This window comes from Anopheles ziemanni, chromosome 2 (assembly GCF_943734765.1).
Source record: "Anopheles ziemanni chromosome 2, idAnoZiCoDA_A2_x.2, whole genome shotgun sequence".
Classification (NCBI taxonomy): domain Eukaryota; kingdom Metazoa; phylum Arthropoda; class Insecta; order Diptera; family Culicidae; genus Anopheles; species Anopheles ziemanni.
The window spans coordinates 89491570-89509798 of NC_080705.1; the positions used below are offsets into that span (position 1 = coordinate 89491570).

General features: G+C 47.9%; 1 protein-coding gene across 1 annotated transcript in view; it reads right to left on the bottom strand.

Moving 5' to 3' along the window:
* Nucleotides 1-18229, bottom strand: part of LOC131281156 (uncharacterized) — an 82952-nt gene that overhangs the window by 40299 nt on the left and 24424 nt on the right. Inside the window, exon 2 of the mRNA XM_058310416.1 lies at nucleotides 1000-1645. Coding sequence (XP_058166399.1) covers nucleotides 1000-1645 — 646 coding nt within the window. The remainder of the gene's footprint in view (nucleotides 1-999; nucleotides 1646-18229) is intronic.

Below are 18229 nucleotides of genomic sequence, written 5' to 3' on the forward strand. Positions count from 1 at the left end.
TTTCACTTTTTCAAGAAGATATCTTTGACTCCTTAGACCTTTCATAAATGGACCATCCATTTCCGGTCATGTGGAGACATCCGCAAATGCTCTAGAATGAACTGTACGTCCTACACGCGTTTGGGTTTGGTGTGTGGCGGAATTAGTGAGTTCAACAGTTTGGGAAAACCTTTCGCTTTGCCCTCCGACCAACTGCTGGAGGATGAATGGGTGCACTCCTGGTTTCCTATCACCTGGGTCACCCTTTTCCGGGGTAAACCGAAAGCGAAAGGGTAATAGTCTGATGCGTGATTTTTCCATAGCCGAGCCTTAATCTGGCCCCGGTCACGCTTAGCGCGTTGGTGTTTTATATGTATTTAACGGATTATGCGCTACATGGACATGGCTGGAGTTTACTGGCCGCGGGGTAGGTTCTCTTGTAACCTGCCCCCCATTAACCCCCGGGAGTGTTCTAGGTGAAGGTCTACAGCTTCAGCACAATGTTGCCTCAGCACTTGAATTTTGCAGTTTGGGAAATTTTGTAGCATCCATTGGGTGGGCGGGAAGCTCTGGAGGCAATGTGACATAAAATATTGTGAAGATTCAATTCAGGCACAGGTTCAGTGATATTGTATGAAAAGTACATTGAAGCAGACCCGTTAGGATAATCAACTGTTCGTTTCTCAATTCGTTCAAGTGTTCACAAACGTTTTTATGATATTAAATGAAATTAAATTCCCACCCTTTAATAATATTCATATGTTAAATTCAACTGGGTCAGAAAAAATACAAAACATTTAGGGCAAGCAACAAGAAGGGATCTGGTTGACCGCAAACAATAAACAAGGATTTTCGATTCAAGCAAAATTAAATTGCCTATGAAAAACCGCCAAAGAAGAGTGGTCAGTTGAGTTGGAATAAATGCGTTCGGGATGGGTGGCGAAATTAATAATTTTAATTGACTTATCGTGTGCGGTTTTTGAGAGATTCACTTCAAAAAAAGAACAAACTTGGACCTACCGTTAACTTTGCTGAAATCAAAGTCCTGCTTCCGGTCCTGCATGGCGGCGGCGGCTGCAGCGACGGCGGCCACCGGAGACTGTAGAATCGCTCGGTCTACGCCGGGCCCGTTGGAGGGATTGGTCTGAAGGGGTCCGGCCGAACCCGGGTGCCCGCTCGGTCCGTTGCCTGCGCTGGGACCATTTTCTGGCGCCGTCAGAGACGTGGAAACGCTTATACGCGGCGTAACCGAGCGGCTGACGGTGGCTGCGGCGGCCAGCAGGGACTGAGACACACTGATGGCCGGATGTAGAGCTGCCCCGAGATCCCGAACGCCCTGTCCGGCGTTGGCTTGCGAACTGGAGCCGGTGGAAGTGGACGCTCCGGCCAACGCGCCATTACTCGACGCTGCCGAATTCTGCGTGCCGAGTGCGTGGTTGACGCTGGAGGAGCCGTTTCCGCCGTCGGACGAGATGGAGTGGGCCCGCTCTACCGGAGGCTCGGCGGAACTGCTGTTACTACTGGCGGAGGAAACGTTGGCCACCGCGGACGAGGGACCCTTCGGGCTGGCCATTTCCGAATCGCGTCCACCGGTGTGCGATGGGGATGTTGGCATCGACGAATCTTTCTTCGGCGACTTGGTGCGTGTTAGAGCAAGGGCTTGTGTCTGCAAGAGAGAAAATGGATTGTCATTAAGACTTTGGACTATACTTTACGTCTTACACAAAACAATACTAAACACTCATCAAATCCTTGTACAAATTCTTTCCATCGCTATGAAATACAGACATCAACTCGTAAATAAAGAAGGTTGTGTTCAGCATAACGTGACAGAACCTGAATCCAATGCCAATCAACAGTTCACTGGCGCATTCTTCGGCTACAAAGTGCAAGCCAGCCGATGAGAAGAAGATTCCGCGTGGCCATATCTAACCAAATCAGTTTCAATTAAGTTACCAAACACCATCGAGCGAGTGTTCCAGTGTCAATCATTTGCGCTTCTGTTCACCCCTTCAGTGGAACCTGCCGTTGGCTAGAATGCACGGCATCGATTGGAACTTGGAACTTCGACGAAAGGTTGCAAGTGTCGAGACATATTCAATTCACACGATTAGATACCCCAAGCCAAAGATATCCGGAACATATTCTTGTTTACTTCAGTAGTATATTTCCTTCGCTAGCCACAATCGGTAGGGATCACGATCGAGAGGTCTATGATTTCATCCACGTCCTCGGTACCGATTGATTGCTGGACTAGTTTTAGGCAAGGCCCATCCCGCCGGTCCGATCTCTGTCGCCGATCGAATTAAGTATAATCGGCCACAAGCGACCGGCTGAAGCGAACTAAATTGACCGATTGATTAGAATCGTTTTGCTCTCGTTGTGAATAATCGGGTTTGGACAACGGATATCGGTTGTTCTGTTGTGGAAAATTATATATTTTCTCGAGCTAAGCAAAAATATGTTTTAACGCTCTTGGAGATCGTTTGCGCTACTGAATTGCAATCCTAAACGATGGAGAGAGTTATCCACCAGACACGCATGTTTTTGTTTAGTTCTGTTCAGCACGGTTGCGCTTCGGTACCACACCGTGCGCCAAGTCCAGAATCAGGCCCGCCCCAGGGTCAATCGATGTTAAGTAGTGCTCGCGGAGTAAACGGCTTTGACCATAATTGATCGGTGAAGGAGATTCGCATTGAGTGAGCAGCGTTCCAGAAGATACGGTTTGCAAAGTGTAGTTAGAAGAAATTTTTAAGTCTCTTTCGAAATGAACGACGAATCGGATAGTTTTTATTTTCCTACCGTTTGGATAAACCCACCATAGAAGTCATAGAGATAATCTGATGTTTTTTTGGAATAAAACCCTCCAAAACCGATGCTTCCTACTGTTGCTGATCTTGATCTTCTGCGTTCCCCGGGGCATTACATCATCGCGGTCTACTTTATTTGCCTTCAATTGGGATCAACTTCTCGAAACGGCTTGATCGCATCAATGTCAACCGGCCATTAGCTCTAGCGACACTGTCTGACGACATTGAGCTAGTGCCGAGCTACGCACCCTAACACGAGCGAGCTCTAACGAGCGCCGCAAAGAAACGAATGGGTGGTAAGATTAAGATTAAGCTAGTACCATATGAGGGCCATCGGGATGAAGTATCAGAACCCGGAATGGATGGTGTTAAGCCACCATCTGTGGTGAATTGGTTGGGACTTGATGGTTCAGTTAATTGTTCCCGTTACTGCTCGTTCAGTTTCGTTAAGAGATCTCGAGATGATCTCCAGAGTTACCTTGTAACGTTTTTCTGAACGATTTTACTTCATATGTTATTTCAATAAAGTCTTCAGCTAAAGACTTACGGTACCTTATAATTTTCGTTTTCAAACCACTTCAAAAACAATTAATTGATGACAATAATTCAAATTACTGCACCCGAAGGAACGTTTATGAGGTCGCTGGATCGGCAAGGTCTGTAGGTTGGCCCTACAGGTTCAACATATGTTCGATCCATGATCATCGCGAACGCAGGGTACAGGTAGCAAACTCCTACCGGAAGGTAGAAAGGGCTAAGTGTCCTCATGGGACAACGCAAAGACCGCAACATATTACATAAAAAACGGCTTCAAAGGGAATGATGGTGGTTGGCGCGCTTACGAAGGGGCGGATCCCTTCCATAAGGGTGACACAAAGCCGTACAGGCAAACACTCACACGCACACACGCACCCAAAGGACACGAGTGTCGAGTCATCTTTTGTATCCTTTCCCGCCTCTTTTTCCCGTTTCCCGCACGATACGCACTCGAGCGAATAGTTGGGAACATAAAAGCGGCGAGTTGCAACATCCCCTCTGGGGGAGGAAAAAGAAAAAAAACAAACCCACCGGTCTACATAAAACATCATCAACATTGTGCGACCGGTGGAACGGTTTATCCCGCTGGTGCCAGGAGAAAGTGGAGTCCAAAGGTACTGGCGGGATGACATGAGGGACAATTATGAAGCACTTCCTCCCGGGATGCACGCGGATGGGTTGAAGCAGGAGTGAAACAAAACAAAACAAAACAGAAAAAAAACGTGAAACAAGTTTACAGCAATAAAACGCATCCTGAAACAGGCAGGATCAGCCACGGGGACAATCAAAAGCAAACCGTAAGGATAATAGCTGTGCGAACCGACAAAAAAAAACTACAAAAAAGATAAAACGATAGGCACAGAAAGTTGTGAAAAAGGACACAACCACAAGGAAGCACCAACGGCAACACGAACAACTGTTCACATTGTGACAATCGTTCTTTTGCCGAGGACTCGAAGGGAAGAGTGAGAGTACAAGCGAGAAAGGGCAATTAATTGCTAAAACAGAGACAGTGAAAGGACTCCAAATTGGTGGTTTTATGTGGAAAGGGTTTCCTCCGACCCTACACGAACAGCCGCACGGTTGCAGGACAATGTCACAGGACATTGGTGAAAAACGCAAAGAAGAAATAACAAAAAAAACCGGGTGAAAATAAAACGGAAGCAAAAACGGGACGAACTCCTCCGGTGAGTGTGAGCCACAGACAAAAGGCAGACATTCCGATGCAACCTGTTGCATCATTACCTGTAGCGGGGTTTCGGTTGTTCTAGGGCTGGTCCGGGAGCTGGTGTCACTGCCACCCGTCTCCAAAGTCTATAGGAAGCCGGAGGTTTTCAAACGCCCTGCAGGCAACAAATGGCGTGCACACATTCAATCGAGCTCCTCGCCGTGGGCCTCTGGTTCGGTTCGTGTCGTTTTGACGTTCTTCCTTTTTATTGCTTCCTTGAAATTGGATACAAAAATGTGCCAAAAATATTCTCCTGAACTATCGTCCCGTCGGCACACCATGTCCTGCAGCTCAATGCAGTTCGTTAAGGAAGGATTGATTAGGTGAGTTTAATCCTAAACGAGTTGCGAGGAAGGACATTAAATGGGCAAAGGGGAAGGTAATAAAATATCACAATAAAGCAGCAATACGTTTAAAAACGTGTTCAGAAAAATTGGAGTATAAAACAGAGACGTTTTATTGTAATTAAGATGAAAACGACAATGAAGTAGTAATAAAATAATGACAAGAAACAAAATTACTGCTAAATTGGATAAAGATATCTCCCAAGCAAATCCGCTAAAAGAACTAACACCTATTTCAAAGTCACGCTTGTAACAGCATTTCTACGGCGTGTCATTTCCCTAAGCTGAGGTTAAGGGCCGCTTTATGCGTTCAAGATGGGTTTGTACCTTTACCTTCTCAACAACCTTCCTTCGCACCACGATGCACTCAAATGCAGCTGATGTCTTCCGGTGGAAGTAAATAAATGTCGCCTGAGTGATTGGGTGTGAAGATGAAAAATATCGCCGCCACCATTGTACCCCACGTGACTCCGCGGCTTTCGTTCAACATAATTGCATTTTGATTCTGCACCAACACACCGAGGAAGCGAGGAGAAAACACTAACCCCACAGTCTCATCTCTTCGACGGTCGACGGCTCAGAAATCTCCCATCATTCTGCAAAAAAAAAACCCGATGACATTCAAGCGTGCCACGGTAGCAGTCGGTTAACATTTTATTTAATTTAAATATAAGCACTGGCAATTCATAACCCGCCACGGCTTCGATTCGCGCCACCCCGCCATTGCTTCCTCGCGTGGCTCGCGCTCGAGCATAAAAGTGGAATCATAAATTCGTCGTCAACGCACGCCCGCCGTCCGCGAACCCGTCGGGGGATGTCGTTCGCGAATGTGGGGGCCTGTTAGGTGTGTGTGTGTGTGTGGGTTGTATTTTTGTGCTTCGTTTTTCTGGCTGAACTGTTCTGGCGCCCCTGGTGAAACATACGGAATTGGAATAATTTTGATTCCATGCGGTTGGTTCGGCTGCTTGTTTTCGTTTTGCTCCTCGTATCAGGTTGTGTCTTTTTTTTTGGTGTGTGCTTCCCAAATTTTTCGGTAGCATTTTATGTTTTTTTGACCACTTTTTGTCCAACTTCAAACCGTGTGCCACCGGTGAGAAAGGGGGAGATTTTTTGCTCGTCTGTTCGAGTGCCACGATCTGGACTACTTCAATTCCTCCGATTGCCCACTCGAGTGGTGCAGTTGTGTTATCATATGCACTTTTTGTGTGACTCATTTCGCCGAACCTAGTCAAAGATTTTTTTTCCGAGCAGACACGTTAAGGTAGCACGAGTTTTGAGGGTCGCAAAGTTTTTCTTTAAAGGGGTATATGTCTTTCTTGCTCCACACCTTCTTATGTTCACTCTCGATCGGCTCGCTTTTCTTTCTCGGCTTCCGTTTGCGAACCGGCTCCGTTGCGAAGTGGAAGTGTGCTCACGCCCGTCATTTATTGGGTGCCAACATCATCAGAGTATTTTCTTTCCCCTTCCACCAAGGCGTTTCCGTGTTTCCCCGCTCTGGAAACGTGGCTGACATATGCTTGGGTGCGATTTCTTTTAGAGTTTTGCTGCCATTCTTGGCCCTACCTCGCACCATGTGCAGTTAATATCAACAAAGAGAAGTTGGAATTATCGTCTTCCACTTTGGAGGTCACAAATCAGGTGTCATACACTTCTGTATCGATAGCGATTTATTAAATTTGCCTGCGTTTGAGGATTTATTCCAAAAAAACATTCTCTTTCTACAGTCAGCCTTAAATGGGAACTTTTCAAAAGTGAAGCTGTAAAATCCCCCGCTTAAGCGACTTACATTTAAGGTAATCCTGCAAATGATTTGAAAATCGAAAAAGAAAACCTACCGCGTGTGATTTCTGCCGGCGGTAGGTTTAAAACATGGAAAGACACGACGAACGGGTTCCGCTCGCCTCATCTTAAAACCACAATCGAATTTAATTCCTACAAACGACACAGTACGAGAGAGGATAAAAAAACGAACGCACAAGCTGCCGAACAGAAGCACCCAAGAGTCGCCATTATTATGCGCTTAATTAATGAACCATGCTGTGTCGGCGATCACCGCCCGTTCCATCTCCATCCTGACGTGACCGCGTTCTCGATCGTCTCGATTTTCCTGTACCTTTTATTGACTGCTCCCGCGGGAAACCCCCGTCTTCCCTTTGCTTCCACCGGGCTAATCTTTATAAAATGTTATGAAAATTTCTGTGTTAACACAGCATTCCCCCCCCGGATCGATAAGAAACTGTCATGGCAGATGGAGGAGGGAGGGGGAAGTTTTTGAAGAGGTGTCCACGGAGCGTTCCCCACCACTGCCTCACCACCACCGACGGGCGCAGATGAAATTATGAATAATCATATTTTTTTGATCGCATTTGCTCCTTCTTTCCCCCACAACGAAAACTCCCGGAGTTGGGCGACATTGTGTCCGGAGGATGCTCGGCTGTCGATTGTGTTCCCGGTTCTGGAGGGGAGCGGTGAGGGGTGGAGTCACTTTTGTGTTTTCTGAAGAGTTGCGTACGACGGGTTCGAACGGGAGGGAGAGTGCCAAAGGAGACGCGAAAGAGTTTCCATCCGAAAAATTCCTCACTCCCCACAACGTCGTCGTCGTCCCGGGGGTGCAAAAGGAGTTGGCGGTGTTGGAGGTGTTGCTCCCGGAAGGTGCCACGGAACTGGAACTGACTCCCAAACTCGAGCTCGCGAAGGCGACCGAAGAATGAGGCGCGTAAGAATGATAAGGAAAAAACATCAAAAAAACCAGGAGCAACATCTTAATGACAAATGATTTATTGTAATGAATAATAATAAAAGTTTTGCTTCCCATCTTCCCGACGCTGGATCCGCGTGGATCTCGTTGGTGTCTTCCACCCTTTTTCCGAGGGTTTTTTTTATTCAACGTCGTACCTGCCAACGGAGTCCTGCGAGGAACTGATAGGTGAAGCTGCTACTGGATGTACTACAAGTTCCCGCGAGTGACTGCTTTCCCGCGGGGGATCGATCGTATCTAGATCGGCCCGGTATCAATAAGGAGACGCAGCTTCGAGCAGTTTCAAAACTCTAGCAAAGCACTTCGTCTTTGATTCCTTTTTTGCCACTAGGATGCTTAACCTTTGACTGTGGGAAGACTTCTCGCTGAACGCAAACGTCATACCATGACAAGCTTGAGTGCACGATTTTTGATTTATTGAGTGAATACCCGTGGCCACGCATGGACGCATCTTGTCGACTGTTTATTATTTTGTTTTTATAAATCCCATATGCGCCCCACCGTCCAGAGCAGTGACGTTCTTCCTGGTCGTGGTAACCTTTTTTTGCTTCTCAACGCGCGTGCACTCGCTGCTCTAGGAATCGGTCTCGCTAAGTACCGGCCTATTAAAGGGAGATACCTCCCGCCCCAAATGCACATTGCACCACGCGGCTCCGGGCGCGTTTTACGATGCCTCGATGTGGTGGATGCTTTCGCAACCGCCCTCGAGATCCAATCCGGTCCACGATCGCCATTGTCGTCAATTGAAATTTATCAATCGATTGATATCAATTTTAATCAAAACCAATCTCGATCCGTGCGCGCGTTCGCTCCGTCTATTGGATGCGAGCAGGCGTCTTCCAGCGCGCCCTCAGATCAGCAGCACCGACGACTTACACGAGAAAATCAACGCCTTGACGCAAGTATTAGTCGCGGGGCCGATGTCACGGGCGTCACTTCTAAGCTTCTTCGCCGTCGAGATCGTTTGGCGACACGCGGTGGCGCTTCAGTGGCGGAGACGATCGGTTTCCGTCGTTGCGCAAATGGACGACGCTGTCTTAATAGACGAGTGATTTATTCTGAACCCCGGGCTAACCCGGGCCATGCGCGAGTGTAAGTAATCTCTGAACCGTTACATAGTTTCGGTTTCCACTAATTAAACTGTTCGCCTTTCACGCGGAGTGTGGGCGCCGGGTGGTTCAAGTTCAAATTCCTCTGCACAAACACCGTGTGTTGTTGTTTATTTCCAGTGAGTTGGTTGTTGTACAGTTTAGATTCATGTTACTGTCCACAGTCGATCCTATGACGCGATTTTTATTCAACGAATCATCCCTCCTTCACTGCTGGGCGATTGAATTTCCTTGAACGCGGGTTATCGGAAGCCCATGTTTCCTCTTTATCCAGCAGAAATTCCTACACCGATAACCAGCATGTGAACTGGCAGATAAATAGCACTGGATGAGCGGACCCATCCTGTCGGGAGCGCTTCCGGGAAATGCGAGTGTCAAATGGACAACCGTCGGATGCATCCTACACAAAAACATACATACACACCCTTATTTGCGGACCAGTGAACGCAAAATGCACTCGAAATTTGTGAACCCCAGAACTTCACCACGCAACGGTCGAGACCCTTTTTTGCATTGATAAGAAAACTTACGCCAAGGGTAAGACTAGGGCGATAGAAGACGTCACCGAAAGGGACGCCAACCGTGCTAGAAGGAACTCCACATCTGCGGCATGCAAGTGATCCATCCGAAAATGCACCGGACAGGGGGACGAAAACAGAAAAACGGAAAAGGGAAACGAGCGATGAGCTGAAGAAGTGTACGAAACGGCGCAACATAAACAACATTGCAGCAAAGCAAACCGGAGGGGCACGATCAAGGCCGCACGGGTTACCCTTTTTTTTATCGCGCGCCTCTGACAAGTAGTTCCGGTGTCCGGGGGTATTGTTTCATACGCTTGCGAACGCCAGCATACAACCAGCATTGCCGCGAAGAATCACCCACACGCGCCCGGACGGGGCGTTCTTGGAGAGATAGGATGGGAAAAAAACCCGGGCAGGCGTAAGACGTGGAAAACGGCGATAAAAAAAACACGAGGAAAGGAACAAAAAAAAAACCCGTCACCCACTACGATACCTCCGGAGAGGCATAAAGCGACGGTTAAAACGACACAGTAAAACATAACAGTTAACGCAAACAGAAGAACGAAAGCGGTTAACGAAGTAAAAAAGTAAAGTGTGACAATGGACAAAAACGGACATGAAGAAAAATTAAATGATTATTGTATCACTCACCGGTGATACTTGAGGGGGGCTGATTTCGTTTTTCTCCTCCGTCCTGGTTTTTTTCCCCGAGAAGGGGTGAGTCGTAAACAAGGGCCCGAGTGTTTTGCTTGGTTTTCCCTTTTTTTCATTCACCCCCTTTTCTCCTTCGAAACGGGCGGCGACGAACAAAATGAAACGGTTGCGCGGGAACCCAAACCCCCCAAATGAAGCAATGATCACCGGTGGGATTGTAAAACAAAACCGCGTATCCCAACTCCTTTGACAGTGCAAAAAAAAAGAAAGGGAAAACGACCAGGCAGGGAAGGAAAAACTTTATCCCCTTCGATGAACAAGACAGTTTGTCAATTCAAACAGAACAATCCCGGGGGCAGAGAAGTATGGTCGAGCTTCGGCAATAAATGTCACCTTTTAGATGCCATTTGTTTCGTGGGCGCTCAATCATCCGCAATCCGTGCAATTTTCAACACATCTTTGCTGAATGTTTTGTGTGTTTTCGTTTTTACTTGTTTGATGTTCATCTTTACTTATCTTGTTTATATTTTTATCAGCTTTTAAAGTGTTTACCAATTAGCTTTTGACATTATTATAAAGAAGGTTAATCTTTGTAAAGATCAACTATCATAAATACTTTTCTGATTTTTAGATTGCTTTATCTTTATTTTTAAACTTGTTACTTTGATAGGGATTTTTCTGGATCAATCTAGGCCCAACATAATCAATACCGGGAGTCAAAACGAACAACACCTTTGCTCGTCTACCTTCCCTCAATATGTTGTCGCAATCCCTTCCCCCACTTTTTCTTCAGTTTGACACAAAAATGCATTACAAAAGTTCAAACACACCACCAACCCCCGCGCCACAAGCCCCAGAGCACTCGTTCTACCTCCCAAATAGTGGAATGAGAACGGCAGCCAGAAGATCACCATAAAATAAAATACTTCAAACCAAACATAATCACTCTGTCCGTTCGTAAAAGGTGATTGCTACTGAAACTTATTTCTCCTGTTTAATGTGCGTTTGGCTGTTTCTGTAGGTTATCGCTTTTTTTTTCTTATTCTTATGCTGTTTTGTTAGCACTCCTTCTCCACCACCAGCTTGTCCCCTCTGTATCCTTTCTCCGTCCTGAATTCGCTGCGGCATCCAGTTTTGCTCCAGGCTTTTGGTTCTCGGGTGCATTTTGTGGTTGCATCCCAGTTTGCCGTTGCGATGGGGAAATATTTTTATTTATTTGATATTTTTCTCCCGTTCGATCGTGATCGTCGTCGTCGTCGTCGTCGTCGTCATCGGCTTCGTCATCTTCATCACTGTCAAAAAGAACACAGAATTGCGGAATTCTTCGCGGACAACGCTCGTGTTTCTCCTTGTTCTCCTTTGGGATATGTCTGGGTGTGTGTGTGTGTGTGCGTGTCCCTTTGCGACAAACTTTACAACGAACCAAGCTGATGACGACATAAAGACGACATCCAACCTGCTGGCATGTGTGTATGTGTGGGCATGTGTTTGCCACGGCTTACGAGACAAAACCGAGAGCGTATGCAATTTTTAATGCATTCTAAATACACACAACAAGTTTTTATGTTGCTTCCCCGCTCGGAGAGATGGATTTCTTATGCTATCATCCGGAGCTCGCAGAACCTTGCTGTCCCCTTCTTCCATCAAAATCATCAGCAGTTCTTCGGCCGGTGCGAGGGACGGGCGATCGATAGTGCCGCACCTCGCACCATTCATCTCGTGGCGTTGCGCCCATCCGCCCCGTTCTCCTTCTGCGCTGTTCTTTATCCTGTTTCCTTATCCATTCCGTCTGCGCGTCCCGTGCCCGAACCTAACGGCCGCTTTAGTACTATCAATCTTGACTCGTTGCCACTGCTGCGCATCCCACATCCGTGTCCGTCATTGGCATCGACAAGCCCTTTTCTTATCTGACGCGTTTATTTTTTATTTTTTTTTTTTTATAAAAGTTTTTGTCTCTGCTGCTGCATTCCGGCTTTCCTCCTTTAGACGGCGTACACATGCTGCGGGTAAGTGTTCCCAATTTACACATGTTCACTCATTCCATTCTCCCCCCCGTGTCCCTTTCGGACCTCCACCCCGGGGCGCGTCGACACCCTCCGCGAACTCAACAGTTCATCATTCTTCGCTTCGCAATGCGCAGCGATGATGGAGTTTTTCGTGGGGTTCGTCACTTGAATTTCATACAAAAGACTTCAACGGACTGCGGACTGCGTTGCTGCCATTTCCATTCCCGCCAGCTCGCACCCCTGCTCCCAGCCGATGATAATGCGTATCGTTTTGCGAACTGGACCGCGTCGAGATGCTGGTGGTGGTAGTGGTGAGATTAAAAAGAACACACATTGGACAGAAAATAATTACAAATAAGACGACTATTAACTGGATTTCGTTAAATTAAACATCAGCACTGATCGTCGAAGGTGGCCGAGCAGGGGGGGCGGCAGAATGCTCCCCTAGGAACGGCTAGATTTCATCGGCATTCGTGGCCAATCGGGAATCGCCACTTCAGGTGGATCGGTTTAAGTGAACAGCGTGGTCCCACCGTGGCACCCTTCCCCTGGCCGTCTGCTGCACGTTCGCCGGGAACGGGTTTGAGTGACAGCTTCTCCGCCGCCGGTCCTGCCAGACCCCGGGACGGCTGCCATCTTCGCTTGGGTAAAGGGAGAGGCCGAGATCTGTTTGTTCTACTGCTACCGGTATTAATTAACGCCACCGGATCAGGACGACGCGATCAGTGTGTGAACGAACTCACGTTACATCGAACGGGGGCAATCATTTATGTATCATTTTGTGATAATATTTTACACCGCGATTTATTCATGTTTTGAAGCTGAGGTTTTGTGTAACTGTCTCCTCCATTTGTGGGAAATTTTATTGACAATAGAAGTAAGAGAAAATGTTGGCAAAAATTAAAAGTAAAACAAATGAACACATTTAACCATTCCTAAATCAAACAATAAGAGTTTAGCTAAAAATCAGGTCGAATAAATAAATGTTTGACGATTGATTTTAAAAAACAGAAGCCTTAAAAACACTAAACAATCCTTCCCGTCTGGCTGCATCGGCCGAGGAATGTTCGCGGCCGAGGAATTCGCTCGAAGACGGTTTCCATTAGCTACGGAGTCGTCGCAGAAAGAACACCAGCGGATTGATGGCCATCAATAAAAACCCGCGCTTGCAGTCAATCGGAAGACGAGGTGTGGTTCTTTCCTAACGCACCATCATAACCAAAAACCCTTCCTTGAAAGGCGACCGATAATGAGGTGGATAAGCTGTATAATTTTCACGAAAGTCATTAAGCACTTGCATCTGGGTAGCACGGAAACTAATTTCCGAACACAAGCACCGGGAAATAAAAATGGTGGGATTAAAACAGCGACCAACCGGCGCGGCCCTCGGGGGGTTGGTGTTAATCGTGATGGGATCATCTGTCTGCACATGCTGGAGCTGAGTGTGTGTTGGATTGGCAAAGGATCGAAATGGCTTACCGAAAGGGGTCCAGAAGCGAATTGCACCTCACTGCAAGAGGGAATTGCGTTTGGGGGTTGAAAGAAATTAATCATGTTATTAAATTTGGACCTCGCTGAAGGAGCTCGTCAAAAGCGGTCGCCAGTGGAAACGTTGGGCGACTTCGGTTCGGGCATTAAGGCTATGATTACCATCCAAAACCGGCGGGACGATCGATCCGAGACGAGACTCTCCGGCGGGATGTGACGGGATGGCGCATTTTTGCGATGCGCGCGATTTAAGCCCTCGGGACGATTATCGAGAAGGACTCACTTTGGGTTTCGTCGCTCCGGTTCCTATCCCGGGGTTCGTATCATCGTTATCGTCAATTCGTTTTTGAATTTTGCTTTACGGCGCAACGAGCGAGCACGGGCGACTACCCCATTCAAATTGTGCGTCCCATCGACGCGACCAAACATGCTGCAAGGCGCAAGTATCGTTGCACCCGAAAAATCCATTAAAAATAGCCCCTCATCTTGCCCACCTTACCCTCGTCGGATAGCCCCCCCCCCCCCCGAGGGGGGAAAAGCTGGAGCCGAGAGTTTCAACATCGCTGTTCTTTTTCCTTTCCTTCCATGCGCTCGAGGTTAGGGCTTAAAAAGGCAGGGAATTTTAATTCATTCTCAATTCAAATTTCTATTATCCCTCCGAGTGCAGCGCGCGCAATTGCTCAGGTTTGGCCTGCGCTTCTCCCTCTTGCATCCCAAGAGAGGGCTAATTTTGTCCCGAATGTCCCCGTGTCCGCACCGTCCTGCGGGGGGATGATTATATGAGCGATCCGCGTCATCGATCGCTTTACCGACGGCTGACGGATGGATGGTCTGGTCCAGCTTCCTTAACGCTTCCGGGCATCATTACGCACCGAGGGTCCGAGTGGGCCGCGGGAAGGGAGATGCCAACAAAGGGGTGGGGAAAGGTTCCCCCCGAGGGCATCGGAATTAGATTCGATCGTCACCAAGGGAGGACCCATCGGAGTCTGCAGTCCGGATGCACTCGCAACAGTGCATGTTTCTTAGCCGTTTGGGGTTGAAGTTTTCGTCCATGTTGATGATGTTTTTCTCTCTCTGTCCCTCCCTGTTCTCTTCTCTCGACGAAACTTATTCCGAAGTGCGTTGCCGGGGCTTAATGAACGTTTAATTTTTCCGGCACTGTCTTTCCCCGTACGCCGAGAGCCTGTTTTTGGGTGCATTTTTTTCGAACCTAACCTACCGAATCCGGATCTGTTTTTGGCTTTTCATCCATCAAACGGGCCTGCCTTTCGTTCGACCGTTCGTGTGCGTTTTTAATTGAAAAACGTCGCGTTCTGTACAAAAGCTTGAAAAACATGCGAGCCGGCTGAGGGGCGACTCTCTACACCCTCCAGCCTCCACATCGCACCTGATTGCCCGTTTCAGGTTTCCCGTTCGTTCTGTTGTTCTGCCTATCTGGTTTTGCTGCTGATGCACTTTTTGGCAAGATGAACGCCCGGTTCGTCAGCGGTGCATTGATTTCTTCAACCACCACAACCTCTCTTTGCGTGGTCACCGCCGATATATTGGGAGGCTACAATTATTAGTACCACGCACGCACACACACACACACACGCGCTCGCGGGAAAGCCATTTCTCAAGAAGAAATTTGCACTCGATCAGCCTGAAAAGATCCCGGGCCGATAGGCTCGCCGAGAAGAAAGGAAGACGGACAGCTCTTTATAAATCAATCTCGTCAACTGTCAATTTTGCTGCTACTGTGCTGGTGCGTAAGTGCAACTGCACTCGAGCGTGTGTACGAACGGGGTGGAGGAGGGGGGGCAAACTCATCTTTATCTCTCCCGGGTCCCGGGTTGTGTGTTTCTGTGTTATGTTTTCGGCAAGCCCCACCCGATTACCCTCTTCGTGTAGTAGTTTTGGGCTGTTCTGGTTCGCAAGTTTTGTGGCCATTTTTGAAGACATTTCCATGCGGTAACCTTTTTTTTCTCCCTCTCTGGCGTTTCTTCATACATGTGCCGTTGTTGCCCATTCCGGAGCTTTTGTTGTGCAGTTTTAAATTATCTCCTGCAAAAACCCGCATTGATGGATGGTCCGTGTGGTTAAATTGTAAGCGGGCTGCACGTTCCCAATTGATGGTGGACGGTGGAGGTTTGGGGATGAAAAATTATTTTACATGACCATTTTTAACGGTAGCCAAATCAGTCTGCCCGTTCGTCGATGGTTGATGAGAATAATCCAACGCCAGAAAACGTTAATGACAAAGGGGAGAGATAAGAACGATAGTATTGTGTCGGGGGGAAAAAAAGAACTCGAAAAAGTTGTGGATGAAAATAAGGTTTAACCAGAAATGAAGGTTCTATTTTAAAATTTCGTAAAAAGAATAAATTCATAATATAAAAGAACATATTTGATGCAAACTTATTTAGAAGAGGAAAACTAGCCTTTGATCGACTGTTTGATCGATTGTTTCATGGACATTTTAGGTGTTGTTTGGCAAATAATAATCTTGTTCTAATTAGACAATTAAATTAAATATTTCTTCATCGTAATTTAACCATTTTTTTTTGAAAATGTTTTTAAGCTACCTTATCCAATTAATTATAGAGTTGTGTTTAGCCCCGACTTTACATATTACCCCTGGTTACCTTATTACCTTCTCCGAACGGGTTTAATTAATCATCCTCTGGACGTACCTGTGAATCGAAAAAGAAAACACTATTAGCGAATGTTTGCTACAAAGATGCAGTTTCAGTTTAAGACATTCCAAAACAAACAATAGAGTCAGTGTTTTGACCGCAACAAGAAGCGATGAAGTAAAGTGGCTTCTATGGTGGAGAAGAAGCTCCCAGTGTCCAGCAGATAATTTGCGTGCCAGCGACCTTTTACGGGGGGCCTTACATTCGAAAACTGAGCTCGAGGTTCCCTTCCAACCGGTAATCTTCCCTGTCCACTCTCAAAGGGATGATTGGTCGGGGCTCGCACCGCACTCAAGATGCATTGCGTGTGCAATTTTGGTCACAGCTATGCGCATTTCACGCAGTATTGCACTGAACCCTCCCTGGGGATGGATGGCGAACGATTTTGCGTCGGCATTTCGATGACCAATCGATTGCGCTCGATCCAGATATTAGTGGCGCGGGAAGAGGTCCTTCGAGGGCCCCGAAAATAAAAACAAATAAACGGTGAAGATGCGGTCCGTCGCGAATTTCTCATATCACTTGAAGACCGGCGAGGACCAGCGCGAAAAATTTGCTGTGATCAAATTTCACAGATTTGTGGAATTCGCGTCCTCGGCGAACCCAGCAATGCCGTTGCCAATTAAACGCTGCGCGCAATTACCTCGAGTGCGTACGTGTGTGTGTGTGTATGTGTAATCGCGAACGGACTCGATGGAACGCATCCCGTGGAAGCTGCCCCCCTTTTGCCCACCCGTTCTGCGCATAGCACGGCATAGGCCGCGTGCCTGCCCCGGTCCGGAAGGTGCGAAGTAATTTTGCCATGTTCGGCAAAGACGATCGGCCAGCAGCGGCACACACGCAAACGCCGCCTGTGCGTGACACCGTGGGGAACGTGTTTACATGCGGAAAGCTATCTTGTACTTGTGCCGGCTTCGGCCGGTGCGGTACTGGACCGGAGCCCTCCGAAGCGGGTGGAAAATGCCCTTTTTTATCCGACAGAAATTTTCCGTGACAGAAAATTGACCTAGCAGCCACACATTCGAGCCACACCATCTGCATGTGCATTTTGCCTAATTCGTGCATGTAAAACGGTAGCCAGACTATCAGCCATTAATGCTCGCGCATGTACGACCGGGGTTTCGGGCTGCGGTCGTCCGTCATTCTTTCGACATTCCTTCCGAAAAACCGAAGGTTGTCGTCCTTTCCGATCCCCGGGAACGCTAGAGGAAAAACGAAGAAGAGTGCAGCTGCTGGATGCTGCTTCCCTATCCGCATGATACCAAATCACAGCATCGCATCTTTTATCATCATTATCATTCACCTCCGTCGCTTTGGCTAATGTCCCGCGGGTTTGTTGAATCGCAAATGTTTGCAAAAGGGCGAAGGGGGGTTGGGCGGTTGGGGGGGGGGTCGCGCGCCTCCGGGAAGGAAAGAGGGAGGTCCTTCTTGTCACGGGAGCGTGGTGTGCGAAAAAGGGTACGAAGAAAAGCCAACCCGAGTGGCGAGGAAGAGTAGGCAAAAGGAATTGAAGAAAGGGATGGAGAGAAGGGAGCGAAGACATGCAGCGTACATGAGCATAGGACAAATACCGAGCATAAGACGATACGATGATCGCTTCTGTATTTTCACCATTTTCGTCGCGTCGCATTCGTCGCGATCCGTCAGTCAGTCCATCAGAGTTCGTCAACGCTCCGATTGAGACCCGTTCCTCGCAGCAGCAGCCGCGTCGCTTCACCCCATCGCCATCTTCCTCGTCGTCCCGGTCGGCCTCCGGGGAGATAGGAGAGTGTTCAATGCTAATAGTGCAGCAACTGGGAGGGCGGGGAGGGCAGTCTTCGGTACGGACTCGAGGGATTTCTGATGATCGAAGTTCGATCCCGCTTCCCCGAACGGAGAACGAGCTCCATTTCCCGCGGAGAGCGCGCACTGTTGAAAAGGAATTTCGCTGATGAAAAACCTGTGCAACCGCAGATTATCGTGATTGTGATTGTGGGCCTGTGGAAACGGGGAGGGGAGGGGAGGCAAAGAGGGCTGAGGTTTGCTTTAAGAATCTTGTCCTTACCACATCCCACCGTGTCCTCTCTGGTTGGTGGTGGTTTGATGGTCAAAAGGATTCATCACCTCGCGAAAAGGGTACA